General features: G+C 35.4%; 1 protein-coding gene across 1 annotated transcript in view; it reads right to left on the minus strand.

Moving 5' to 3' along the window:
* Positions 1-14,651, minus strand: part of NWD2 (NACHT and WD repeat domain containing 2) — a gene marked incomplete at both ends in the record, with an annotated part of 58,179 nt that overhangs the window by 21,441 nt on the left and 22,087 nt on the right. The window contains 2 exons of the mRNA XM_081998969.1: positions 7,910-8,026; positions 12,896-12,984. Coding sequence (XP_081855095.1) covers positions 7,910-8,026; positions 12,896-12,984 — 206 coding nt within the window. The remainder of the gene's footprint in view (positions 1-7,909; positions 8,027-12,895; positions 12,985-14,651) is intronic.

The following is a 14,651-nucleotide window of genomic DNA, read 5'->3' on the forward strand; positions in this document are numbered from 1 at the left end:
TAACAGTTAAGGAGAGAAAGAAAAGTGTGGAAGGGATCTTCAAAAAAGCTGAACTGAAGAAAAAAAGACTAAAGCAAGCACTGTGATAGTAGAGATTAAAGCTCTCCTTGGCTTCATAAACCACACCCCTTACATGACAAAGATTGTGGTTTAGGAAGAATAGTATTACTTAAAGTATTCAGAGTGTCAACAATCTTTACAGTTAATTCACATCATGAAATATTACAATTATAATGCTAACCCTAATGATTTAATTTATATTAAATATAAATCCATCCTTTCCTAAAGCCACCTTCAGAACTGCCATATTTCAAAAACTATTGTTCTTCAGTACTACCCAGTATTAGTTTTCCATTTATAATATAGATGAAAAAAATCACCTTTATAAATTCTCTTAGCATATATCTTAGCTCATACTTCTTCAAGAATGGAATAGGTTAAAATAAAACCTATAGTAGCTTTCTGTTGGGATATCTTCATGTCTTTTCTAACACTAATTTTTAACTAAAAGGCAATCATCAGACCTAAAATTAATGGTAAGTGCACAAGCACTAAATACTAAATACTGCCTGCAGGTAATAGGTCAAGTCATTAGCCAAATGTTTAAAAATACTGTAGCAAATCTCCATGGGAAATGAATGAAATATAGCAAAGAATATCAGATCATGACACTTGTCTCAAAAAAACCTCTATCTTGCCCGTGCCATGCAATGGCATGACTGAGGGGAGGAGTATACTATCTGTAAAAAATACGTGGCCAAGGCAATGCGCTGTTTTTCCAGCCATGAGTAGCACTACTATTCTAAATTCTTTTTAAACAGTATTAAGCATTACAGTAATTTCTATGCTATGCAAAGCAGTTAACAAGAAAAGAACATGCAGTTTACTACTAATAATTGCAGTCTTCATAGCATTCTCAGCAAGTATTCTCTGCTTCATTTTTTTGAGGTGGAATGGAATAAAAAGTTACTGTGTGAGGTTTTCCAGTTATGAAAAAAAGAAGCATATGATAATTAGTTGCTACATTGCATGTTAACAGAACAGTAACAAAAAAAAGCACCTTGCACTGAAAGCAAATATTTTAAAAGAGGCAACGCCTTATGCATGCACACCTCTGTTACTATGAAGAACACTCATGCTGTCTCTTATTTTACTTTTGTAAATTAGTATCTTTCACTGAAGAAAAAAGTATCCTGTGAAATTATACACTCTGATTATCTTAAAAAAAAAAAAGAAAGACCTAGCTACTGCTAGCTGGATTGTTTGTTTCTGCGTCTGATATTGGAGAACCAAAGGATCCTTGAAGTGAATCTCTGTATTTGAGGAAAGGGAAGGTATATATGCTAGGTGCAAGCAATAGCATTAAGAGCTCTCTTTGAACTTATCAACTGCCTGCTAAATACTGTAAAGTATGCGCTTTCTTTATCCAGAAGTAGAATTGCAAGGTTTAGGATTCCCCACGCTCCTGCAGAATGGCTGATGTTGGCTTTCTGTTCTACAGTTTCATTTGTAGATCATTACATCTAGCTGATTACAATACTACAATTATAAGATGGTTTGGTAAAGCTCTTGAGGGTCAAGAGAAAATACATCTCATAAGTCTCATGCAGCCTATTTCTTTCTCTACACATTATACATCGAATGATAGAAATATGAGTTCATGCTAATCTTGTTCTCACTAACATGGTCATTTATATTAAATATAATGCTTAACCTTTCTGGAAGGCAGCACCAAAAATTCTTTTTATGTCAAGAAAAAGAAGTACAGTGACTTAGCAGAAAATATGTACAGCCTTCTGTAGGCTGAAAATGCAAGCTATTTTAAGACGACATCAAAATCCATGCAGTTTCTATGTTCCATGGAAAAGCTGTCTGATGAGTCTTGTAGCTGTTTTCAATGCGGTATGTTTAAAAAATGGGTAAGCATTTTCAGACCCTAGATTTTATATTTAGAGAATCAAAGATGATTCACAGGAAAATACATTCCCAGCCCTAAAGCAGATCAGGGAACTCACTTACTTACAATAGCTTATTCATATATCACCCCATGCTTGATTCCACTCTGTGCTGTTCAGAGACAAACAATGTGGAAAGGGATATATACCCTTTGCCTGTTAGTCTGGAGGCTGTGAAAGAAGACCAAGGCTTGCTGAGAGGAAAGTTGCATACTATGTCTTTAAATTTTAATCACTTTATCCATTTTGAAGGGTTTCAAAAAATATACAAAGCTCTACTTTGACTTTCAGAGAACCTGTTGTCCAAGTCCCTCTAAAACAGCATTAGGATCTGCAGACATAGACTTTATTTCAGATTAATGCCAACAAGACTTGTGGAGCCATTCCCGATATGCTGTATGACCCCAAACCCATTTATGTTAGAGGGAGTTCTTATTTGGACAGGTTTTGAATCAGAGGCAGAGTGAGAAGAAAATTCATAGTTTGATATTTGTTTCTTGGAATATACTGTACTGGGAGAGGTGGGCTGTTGTGCCATGTCTGGTTCCAGCTATTTTTCCTCATTCACTTAAAAACTATATATAGAGCTGCTTCCTTGAGGAAAATTAAATTCTGAAATGTACCAAGCACTTATAACTTCTGCTGAATTTCCAGAGAGGTGCTTAGCATTCCCCCTAAACTGGCTGTTTTAATTTAGACATATTTGACTGACTTCAGCCTCTCTCACTTAAAATGTGTGGCAGTTTTTCCAGGAGAGCAAAAGCAAAATGTAACTAACTCAGGTGTTCCAGAACCTGTATATATTGAGTTTTCACATTAGGAGTAAATCCTAAAGTAACATCAGAACTGAAATGGGAGTTGAGGAGATTCAGCAGAGCTGGAGTAATATAATTTGCAATTTTCTCTGAGCTGGAATGTGCTCAGAATTAATTATCAACCATTTGTACTAAGCAAAGAGAACCAAGTAGCAGTGTACTTCATGGAATGATTAAAGTATGCATTGTACTGTAGGAACAAAAAGATCCAGAGATGTAAAAAACATTTCACTCCTCAAATTACAATATTTTGTCTTCAATTTCAGGGTTATTTAAGGACATGCCAAATATTGTAAATTGCTAATATCCATTTAAAATCCTACTGGAGTCTTTTTAAAAAAGTTCATTAATGCTAAAAACAAGCTGTCAATAATTTGAGAGGGATAATGTATATTACAACATCTGTTCAGAGTAGGTAGAAATTGTTTTTCCTATTCTTTAGGCCAGATGATTTGAATGATGGGTGGAGAAAATCTTAGGTTTGTACAAACTCAAACATATCTAATTGAGCAGATCATTACAGGCAACAAACTAACATTTAATTTCTATTTCTCCCTTTCATTTTACATTTTTTCAGGATGTAGGCAGGCAAGAACAGCAGTTCAGGCAGAGACTGCGTGGTGCCACACAGACGGAAGATAGCACCCACGTGTTATAACTTGCAGGGTGTGTTTGAAGAGAAGTGCAGAAAAGGCTGCCAGTTCTCTCATCCGTACTAAGGCGTAATCACAGCAGGTTAGTACTGGAGTATTAGTTAGGGAACCCCAATAAAAGGGCAGTAAACTTATTCTGCAAATAATAACTACAGACTAATGACACCCTAAAGGCCTTAACTGATCTCAGGCACTGTCCTAAATTATCAATCTAACTGCCTAGTGTCTCCTTGCTGTTAATGGAGAAACAGTCATCCAGAAGATGACTCAGATATTAGTGGAGGTACCTATATCTTTCTACTAGTTGTTAAAAGTGTCGAGACTAGATCTGTAACAGCTGAATACTGCTCATGATCAGTACTATTTGTGGGATGATAATATAATCTTTATTGTCACTCTACTATCCTGTCTGTATTGTCACCTCTTACGAATTTAGTAGGAAACATAACCCAACAAAAAGTAAAGGTTTCAATGATGCACTGAATGTATTTTGTTTTTGGTATTGATAATGCAATGCAGAGTTGAAGCAGTTCACAATTTTATAAATACACTGCATTTCAATCTCCCCATGTAGATTCCAGAGGCCACCAGTATGATTTCTGCAAAAAATTTGTATGGCAAGCATTTTTCCCCGAGAAATAGTACTTTTCCCCTCATAAGTAAATCTTGATAAATTATTCTGTAGATCGAAAATAGCATGGTCTGTATTCACCTACAGTAAAGGTTATGAGTTTTTAAATGATCACGCATAATAGGCACTGATTTTACACAGCAAAAAAACAACCTAACCGAAAACCAAAGAACTCCCCTCTCCCTTAATTGGATCAAGTGTTGATAGAGCTCAGGCAGTAGGTAAGAGGGGGACTGTACATTCCCAAAGAAAGTGTCACAGGAAATGAATTACCCATTTTTTTCAGAACTGCTTCCTCCTTTATGTTAATGAATATGTGTTCATTTGGATTTTGTTGTTTTGTATATGAAGAAAAGCTTAGGACTTCCAACTTATGCACTGCACTAATTTAAGAACTTAATTCATTTTCTCTCCATCTGATATCACAATGCAGGCACAAAGTACCATAAAGAAACACTTTCTAAAATCAATCCATACCTGCTAGTTAATTCTGAAGAATTCGATTTAATCCCAGATCTGTGTCTGAATTAAAAAAGCAGTAATTGAAAAGTAAAAAAAATACCCAGCTGAATGGAAGTGGCACATTTTATAGAACTTTCTGAAGAAATGGGAGGTTGCTTAAAGCTTGCAGTGCCAAAGTCAGTTTTTAATTATGTTACTATAAATTAAAACTAATTACGTGCGTTGGAGTAGATCATCTTCAGTCTGTGTTGTAAACGAAATAAACCCCATCCCACTAAGGTACAACAAAGCAAAAGACAAATGTGCCATAAAGAGATTTCTGTAATTTTGCCAGTCTAGTCCTTGGGAGAGCTATTATTCTGGCCCATACTTGGAAAACCTGGAATAAATATTGAAGTCGTCAGCTCACTGCAACCACTTTGCTAACTGTTTTGTTCTGTTTAAAATTTCTGATTTGGCTTGATTTCTTTCCTCAGTAACAATATCAGGCAGGCAGTTCTTAACAGCTTCAAAATTCTGAGCTGCTAAAATATATGGCCTTGGTACATGATGAGGTTTCCTTCACTGTCAGAGATGTTAGAACATCCATGTCTAAGGACAGTGGCTCTTGCTACAGGAAAAACACCACGCCTTTCTGTTCCATCTCTTTTTTTTTCAAAGGGAAGATAAAAAGTAGAAAAATAAACCCAGAAAACTAAATTTAGTCATGTAAGATGGAAACTACCCAAACTCTCTAGAGATCTGGGCCAGTGTGTTCTTGTGAAAAACAGTGTCACGACAGCATCAAACCCAGCCCAGACTCAGTACTCCTAGTGCTGGGCTCTTTACGGTCAAGCGCTGAGGATGGCCTTTGCTCCCCAGGGCTCTGAAGCTAAATAACAGAGTGAGGCAAGCAGGTGAATGAAAAAGAGCCAGCAAGATGGTTGTAAGGGTATGATAAAAGTACAGAACAACACATGCTACAGCTTGCTCTTTGTCTAATCTGTGGTATGTAGAGAAGTGATCTCCAGCCTTCACAGCAGGCAGTGTTTTGTATCCCTTCTGTCTCCATGGGATTCTGTGGTTTCAGTTTGCTAAATCTTTAAAATTCTTCCCTTAAAAAAAGAAATCAAGGACTTGCCGTTTTTCTCAGAACTCTTCTCTGCCTTATTATGACAAGTCTAAGGATTAGAGCTGACTTAGCTACGTTTAGGTATAGAGAAGAAATCTACCTTTTCTAAAGTATTTTCTTAGTAAATATATTACAGAAAAGAAAATTTGGAATAGCAAAGGCATGGTCTTAAAATTGTTTTCCATTGAAGTCAAAACACAGGTTAATAAGTTGGAATTAAAGCTGTCAAAGGAGAGTGGCAGGTTTCCTTTGATGCCTGAGAGACAAGCACTTCCACTACCCTTCCAGTTGCAATAAACAAGTGACTATGGAAAGGACAATCAGTGGTATACCAGTAGTAAAGAGAAGCAATGTTTTTTGACTTTCAGACCAATGCTTGCAAACTTGTAATAAAGACATGTGATAGCAAAATGCTTGTAATTTAGTAAAACTTACAATAACAATTAGTATAATAATTGACAAAATGAGTTAAGTAGGATTAGGCATGTTTACTTGAAAACATTCATCCTGATGGATAGGTACTGAACGAGTCTGTCTTTTGTCCTGTATGCTCTGGTACTTCTACAGCACTAGAATGAAAATGGAACTGAATTTATGTAATGTAGGCAGGACATCTATTTTTTTCTCTTCAAGCACTTTGTCTTAAAACAATGTTGGTTGTCTCTTTAAACACAAATGAAGTTTTATAGAGGTTAATTTAACTTGAGATCTATCCTAGTATCTCTGCAGTCCTACAACTATGCGTAGAAAAATCATTGTCATACATCCCCCATTGATTTCTCACAAAGATGGAGCCTCAAGACAGCCAATAAAGAATTAAATATGTTTTGGAATAATATAAATATTTATCTTTCAGAGAAGTATCCTTGACCATAGCAAATCCTACTCACTGTGGACATTTTTGTACTTTCACCAAAGTCTCCCTTGCACATAGTACTTCTCATATATAAAATAAACCCACATTCTTCCCAATTCATCTTGTCTTTTGTTTTGATGCTCTAATGGATGCTGCTACGTATGCAGTATATACCACTAAATAGCTAATCTCTCATTAGAGAGATTCTCTATCTAGATCTATCTAGAGATAAATAACAGCCTTACTCTTCACAGATAAAGAGCATATGCTACTCTCTAAGCAGCTGGGAAGTGGCATTTATCAAAAGTCATGTATTTGTTGTCTATGCACTGAAATCGAATACAGCCAGCACACCATGCACTAAACTGGTTTTTAAATATTTTTCAGATTAACTATGTTCACCTTAAAACATGGTACAAATTTTTATAAGCACAGAAGAAAGAGAAAAAAAATGCACTACTCTGAATTGTGTATTTAATATAAAATCAGTGACAGTAAAATCTATTATATATGATTCACTAGAAGAGGGAAAGGCATACCTGGTGGGACTTTATATATACAGCCCACTCCCCGTGCCTTCCAGCTCTTAGAACCCTATACAATGTTTGGCATGACTTCATAAATTCATACTGCTTCAGCTGAAAAGGCTGTGAGGGATAGCTGAAGACTGTTGAGCTTGATGTAGAACAAAAGGTTCATCTACAGAAAAAAGATATCTCTGACGTTAAAATAAATATATAAAGCTTTATAAACCACTCCTGTAAAAATCATTCAGTCTCTCCTTTAGGCCTCATAGGAAAAGCCAGTGAAGATCTATCTTTTTTGCCAGCTTTACTGACTCTTGAAGAATCCTAAAAGCAATGCTTGTTCTGGCAACAGTAAAGAGAAAGCAGAGAGTAGGAGAAACACAAAGACTGAGAGCCTTCTCAGGTTATCACTGACCTCCAGTCTTTTCACACTCTCTTACCTGGCATCCTAACTTATCCTGGGTTTACGACACAAAACAGCAAAATGCAGATGAGAGCAGATAGTTCTTCACTGTTGCTGTGCTTTTGTAAGTCCTTCTAGGCCAGCCAATAACGCATGCGTGAGAAGTGCCAAGAATCAATTAATGGTGGCCACCTAAATAAGTAGTCCATACTTCTGTTGTGACAGTAGTATGGTCATCCCTTGTGGTTTCTAAACCCATCTTGTTATAGGAACTGATCATGAAAGATCTTTCTTTCCTCTCCACTAACCCTGAGTAATCACTGTTAATCTACAGTGCTGTGTAGGGAAACATTTGGATACATTATAGCAAATGTACAGTGCGCAATATCAAATATTTTAGAATGAAGAAAAGAATACATTTGTTACTGAATCATGCATGTTAGGATAGCTAACGTTATACTTTTGTTGTAAAGTAAAACATTATTTTTATACCTACAACAAAACATGGACCTGCAGAACTTTTCAAGCAATCTTCTAACAGCTTCATACGAGTTTTTTGCAGCTCAGGACTGTCCCACTCGTCTGCTTCAACTCCCCAGTATAAGTCTATGACCTGGAAAATAGTATGCAACATTGTTACTGCATCATATGCCCTTTCTACCTATCAAATTAAAAATTAGCTTTGTCAACTTTTCGTGTACTGCTAAGCATTGCTCTGCAGTGCAGTAAGAGGCAATGAGGTCTATATCCAGTCCTTACATAGACTGGCAGGGTTTCCTTAGGTAAATGACAATTCAAGCCTCTTATTTTCCCTCCCAGATAGTCCCTCCTCGACAGTCTCTTATTTCATATTCATATTTTTTTTTTTCAGAGATTAGCATGACAAGATCTTGATTTGATGTAGTCTTTATTTGCTGCTAGATTGCATATAATGGATAGGTAAGAATAATGAAAAAAGCATTGATAAAATCCTGGCTCCATGGAAATTAATGGAGTTTTGCTGTAGATCACAGTCAGGACCACAACTTGATACCCTCTGTCACTTGTATCTACAGGATATAAACTCATTCTGTGCACATGGCTCAAAAGAAAGAATGCATGTGGTTCTGTAATATCGTACTTTCTTTGTCAGCTGGTCTTTGTTACTTTGGAAGCAGAGATTGTATAGATATGCAATGGCAGACAGCTTGCTGTTCAGCCTTTCTTCTGTAGCTACAGACTCAGTTTTGTGATGCTTGCGAACAAACTCCTGGAAGAAACTGGAATATGGATGTTAAACTGATTTGAAGAAATTAAGTGATGAAGTGTTATTTCACTACACATTTTAACTAAAAGGCTGAATTCTTACTGTGGGAAATTGAATTTAAAAGAATGGGGATCATATGTATGCATTTCTTTTGCAATAAAAATTATGGTACATGCTACTACTCTCTCATTTAAGCTACTATTGATTGTTAACATCATGTATGTATCTCGAACAAAAAAAAAGTCCAAATGGATAGTTAAAAAACCCCAAAAAATCAAAATTGTATTGACATGAATATATTACAGTATTGTTTATTGTAATACTATCTATACTGTGGAAGCACTCTGCTCTTTCCATAAGAAACAGAACCACAAAACTAGCTGCTGTCTAAAGAGATGACAAAATCAGCCTGAAGACCTAATATAGAAATCCAATAATAATGGGTTAATGTAAAAGTAAAATTCACCAGTTTACACCTGGTTAATCTCCTCGGGAAATTTCTCATAACAATAAATGCCAAGGTTTAAGACCTAATCCTAGAAATATTTTATGCCCATGTTTAATTTCACTACCAACACTCTCGTTGGTTATTTCTGCCAGAAAAGTTTGGGACATGTGTCAGTGTTTGCTGCAGTAGGCACGCTGTTGCCAAACACGAAAGGTAATGTACCATCTGACTGATGATGAGCAAAATAGTCCAATGTATAGAATGCATTGTAGCTTCCACTGCCAAGAAAATACACTTAATGTCTTCATTTTTTACAGAAACTCTGTTCCAAAATTTTGCTGGAACTAGCAGCTTCTGTTTTACAGAACTGCATCTCAAACAGCCTTCCTATTTCCCTCATTTGCACCGATGTCTCCTCTGTCCTTTCCTCTTTTAGTCTCATTAGGAAAAATAATGTTCCCTTTTTCCTCTCTCCCTTCCGTTATATATCTATAAGACTTCATTATTGAACTTCACATTGTATTCAGCTGTCTGATTACTTTAATGATGTATGATAGAGCTTAAGTATTCTAGTCATAAAATTAGAGCATCTTAGCATACAGTCAAAAATATTTGAATTACTGGTTGAATGAATTTATTGTGCTGCTCAAGTTCATCTACAACATAAAAGCAGTTTCTGTTTTACTTAACTGTTCTTAAATCACGTTAATTCTGTAAATGTGAAGAGGAAATTCTCTGGAATAGCAGATACCATAGCGGTTCAGCGGCTGCCTTCTGTGTGTTATAACGTTATAGATTATATTTGTGGGGTAATACAATTTTGGCGCATAGTATCTTAACGTGTTATAATTTTGTTCTGCAAGATGACATATTTTAGCTATCAAACCTCTGAAGATACCAGTGGCTTATTGGTTATTTTTTATGCTAACTAAAACAAATAGGATTTACAAAATTAAAGAAATGGAACAAGGAGAAAACTGTATCTGATGTGGAAGTATATTTTTACTTACACTTGGAAAAACTGTGTGACAAACACCCACTCTACCTTTCAGTAAGGCTGCCAAGGTGAGACGACAACCAGTGCTCTGTGTGAGAGCAACTTACAGTTGACTGACACTGGTCTAGTTCAGTTCCACACCAGTCACCTAACGGAGACTTTTCATTCATAATTCAGTGTTTCCTTTTGCTTATTTTAGCTTTTGTCCTACCAATCTTACCGTTTCACAGATTTTTCTAAGGAAATAATTGAGTAATTTTACCTTTATTGCTTCCAAGTGCTTAAAAACACACTAAAATATTTCATTCATGCAAAATTCCACTTTCCTTCTAGCATGTATCACATGGTGAAAATGATTTTAAACAGTTCATGGTTCTCAAAAAGAAAAGAGTATGCTGCTAATTAACTATGGTTCGTTATCCTGCAAAATTTTTCTACTACAGCTACTTTCTTTAACTTCTCTGTCCTCCCCTAAAAAATACTATATTTCAGGTACAAAACACCATGCACTCTGGAAGTTCTTCTTCTCAGCTTACTTGCTTTCTGTCTTCACCAATACCTGTTCAGAAATATTTTCTGATTCAATGGAAAAGGAAGTCCATCAAGCAAACAAACTCATAGAGTGACTGAATATATTCAGTTCTGCTGCCACACACACAGTGGTTATGTTCCATAACAGCTCCCACCAACTTGAGGATGCCTGGCAGATCTCATGCTTTGCCACAATCTGAAACACTTATCAGTGCAGCCAGATGGCTCAGCGGAAGCTGGGGCAGTGAATGTACTCAAACGCATTTCATTTGGGTCATGATTTACCAGGAAGAGGGCGTATTCAGGCCACCCTGTATTACAGAGCATTTATGGTAGTCACGCTCAAGGTAAGAAGATTACAGATCAGGATGAAAAGGTATGTGTTCTGCTCTGTACAGGAAAACACAAACTTATCCCTGTATCTGAAAAGTACATAATACTTTCTTGACACCACCGCACTAAAAACCGTAGTCTTGATTTTGCATGCTAACCTAAGAAGCTCAGTGTATCAGGAATGGAAAAGGCAAAAAAAAAAATGTTTTGATGAAGTCTCAGAGCCTCCTCCAAAATGCTTTACTACTTTCCCTCGGTAGTTTTTTGTACAAGTTTTCCTACTTTGCTTCCACAATAATGTGATAGCTTTCTAGCTGTTTTCAGAAATGTGTCAGTGGATCTGTCTCAGACCTCGTATCCCATAAGGATGCTCCTGGTGCTGAAACTGTATAATAAAATAATTTGCTTCCATGAATATCAACTAGAAAAAACTTAATTATTTCTCCCCTAGAGACTACATTAGAATCCATTTGAAGACAGACATGTTTCCTCTCACAAAGAATTCAGTGGATTATGATCTACTTGGAGGAGACATTTCCCTCCTGTCACTGAGATGTCTCCTCAAAGATGACTGAGAAATAAAGAGTTTCTATTTTCCATTAATATCACATGGTAGTAACAGGAGAAAAACGCTTTATTATTTAAGTATCTTTTGCTATTCCTTGCATGTACCACTGCAGCTGGGACTTCCCAATCAGCTGATGAGCTAGGACCTTCAGATGAAATTCTTTTACAGCCATAATCAAAAATCACTCCGGAATTTACCACCATGCAGATTCAGCAACTCCACTGTGACTCAGGGAATTAAAACCAAATACCCTAATTTAAGAACTTGTTATTTTGATTAAAACCATCTGCATGTGTGTCAAGAATAATACACTGAGAGGAACAGGATGTTGTCTAAAAGGCATTTGCTATTACCAAGTAAGCTGCACTCTGGAGAGCTGAGTTTTTAGGGTCACTAAGGTCGGAGGTTGATGTTAGTATGTGAGGAAGGCTTGAGGATGTAGAACCAGGATTTTTGAAAAGTTGAACATTTTTACTACATGGCACGCTGTATTTGTTTCTTTTAGCAGAGAGCCAGTTCCAGGCCTGCTGACGTATATGGGACTGTGCTGGATGACTTTACTGGAATGTGAATTAGGATATACCTGACTTAAAAGTATCAATGACTTTAACTGTGATGCCAAACTCATGTGTTTTAAGTCAAATGCAACTGTATTTATTACCAATGGGCTCTTACCAACGGTGTGGATCAGTCTACATCTTCCATAACACAAAGGAAAACAAGAACTGACCGAAGCAATGGGAATTTTACAACTGACATTAAAGGAAGCAAATTCCATAGTATATCATCTCAACAGAAATGTTCCACATCGAATTAATTTTGTTAATCAGTTTCAATATTCACCTAGTTAAATTATTTTCCACATTACAGTGGAAGACAAACCTGTAGTTAGAGTAGATACAATATAACAATTATGTGAATATACAAATGGTGCTACTTCAATGATGATTACATGAAATTAAAAATAGGTTGCATCAACTTAAGCATGGTTTCTAGAAACGGTAATTCAGATGTAATATTATTTCTTCTTAAATTATTTGAATATCTAAAATAGAGGAGGATTCATTAAGTTTCTAATGTGAAAGTTGTCAGTTTTTTGCCATATTGCTTTTACCACCAGTGCAATGTTGCATTGTAAAACCCTCTGTTTTTTTCATCTGTTCAGAATTTACCTCAAATCTGCCTTTAAAATAATTTAAGTACATCAATTCGGTACAATTAACATATGAAATACATTTTTTGCAATTTTCTATTTTGCCAATAGTATGACAACAATTACAGTATTTAAAAATGTTACCAGTTTTAAAGAGAATTAATTCCAAGAAAAAGTAAAGCAAGATTCAACATAACAAAACCTACCTGAAATTCCAGCCCATAGTTTTCCCTGCAGAATTCTCTCAGCTTAGGATACACATGTTCTCTGAGGGCACTCCTTTCTGCTATTGTATCTGTGTTGGAGAAAAAGATGTTACTATGAATATTTATAATAATTCTGTTCTTTTAGTCAGAGATATAGATTTATCACATAAAAAAGAGCCCTTAAAGCACACATACATACAAACCTAATCAAAATCAAGTGCTGGGATTTAATCTCCAAACTGTATGTTGCACTTTGTGCTATTTCCCATAAATATGTTTGTAGGCACAACACTAGGCCTCATGCGCATCTTAATATTGCAGCATACTTCATACAATCAATTTTGTAATTCAGCAGTCAGAATTTATCAGTTTGACTTCTGTTTACTTTTCAGGAAGCTGAATTTTACTAATTAGAAACACCATGGAACAAAGAGATATACCAAAGATGAAATAGATCTCTATACTTAGACATAAATCAGTAATATGAATTAATGCCATTGTGTCAAATGCTATCACTTTCTTCACCATCTTTAATCTGATAGTATCTTAAAAGAAAGCTGTTAATAGCATAAATTACAGTATCTTTTGGTCCAGGTGATTCCTGATATCATATTAAATGTGTAGTTCTGACATCATATTATTCTAACCATGCAAAATGGCATATATTTTGATAATGAAGTACAATATGTCAATGACACCAAAATTATTATTAAGTTCTGTCTGTCCAAGTTAATCCAGACATATTTATATAAAACATATCACTCAAGAATAACACTGTCAAATTTGAAGTAAATTTGGTTAGTAATGAAATCTTGTATAGATAATAAATTTTATTGTCTCTCCAAATAAGACTAAGATATATGATGGATTTTGCTAGGTCTAGATTGTGACCAGTGTCAACTGAATTAAGTCACAGAGGGATGACACCATTGCTAAGTTATTTTCAAAAATAAAACACAACTGTTGTAAACCACTAGATCTGAGTGCCACAAGATGAAAAATAAACAGTGTTAATTTATGAATGATGGAGAACATCTACTGCTGTTAAAGCAATATTTGTATAAACACACTAAACAAAACAGTAGGCTAAATCTGATTTAACAACCCCCATATTGTTGTAAACCAGAGATATGTGTGCAAATCTAACAGTTTTTTTTTATCAGAGCCATAGTTAATACATTTAAGTCAGAGGTCTGTTCATAGAATTATGGTCACAAATTTCTAATATTTTTTATTTTGACAATTCTAGGACAGTGTGATATCTGTAATTTAATTAATTACACCAAATTCTTAATATCCTTCTTAACGTTTAAATATACCTTTGAAATATTACTTCAAATACCAAATGTGTGGTACATTTACCATTTATCTTTATAAAGAGAAAGCAATCCAGAACAGCTCCAGAGAATTACTTAAGAAATCTGCATCAAGGTAGAAAGGCTACACCACAAAGGATCAAAAGCACAGCCATGAGCTTAATCCAATTTATCTGAATTACTACAGTTCTTCCTTCGCAAACTTTTGATTGGGAAAAAGTCAAAGGTGTAGTAGTTTTCATAAAACAATATTATTTAATTTGTTTAAGAGCAAAAATATTATATAATTATGATTTCATGTTTTAAAATATACTAACCATGCTAACGTGTTCTGAAGACAAAGAATAGTCCAGAAGCATTAGTCAAGACCTTGCTCCATTGCAAGCTTTCTGTTTGACTGTGGGCATGCCACTGAAGGTGAGATCCTGAATCAGCAGTGC

This window comes from Phaethon aethereus (assembly GCF_964289735.1).
Source record: "Phaethon aethereus genome assembly, chromosome: 4".
Taxonomy (NCBI): Eukaryota; Metazoa; Chordata; class Aves; order Phaethontiformes; family Phaethontidae; genus Phaethon; species Phaethon aethereus.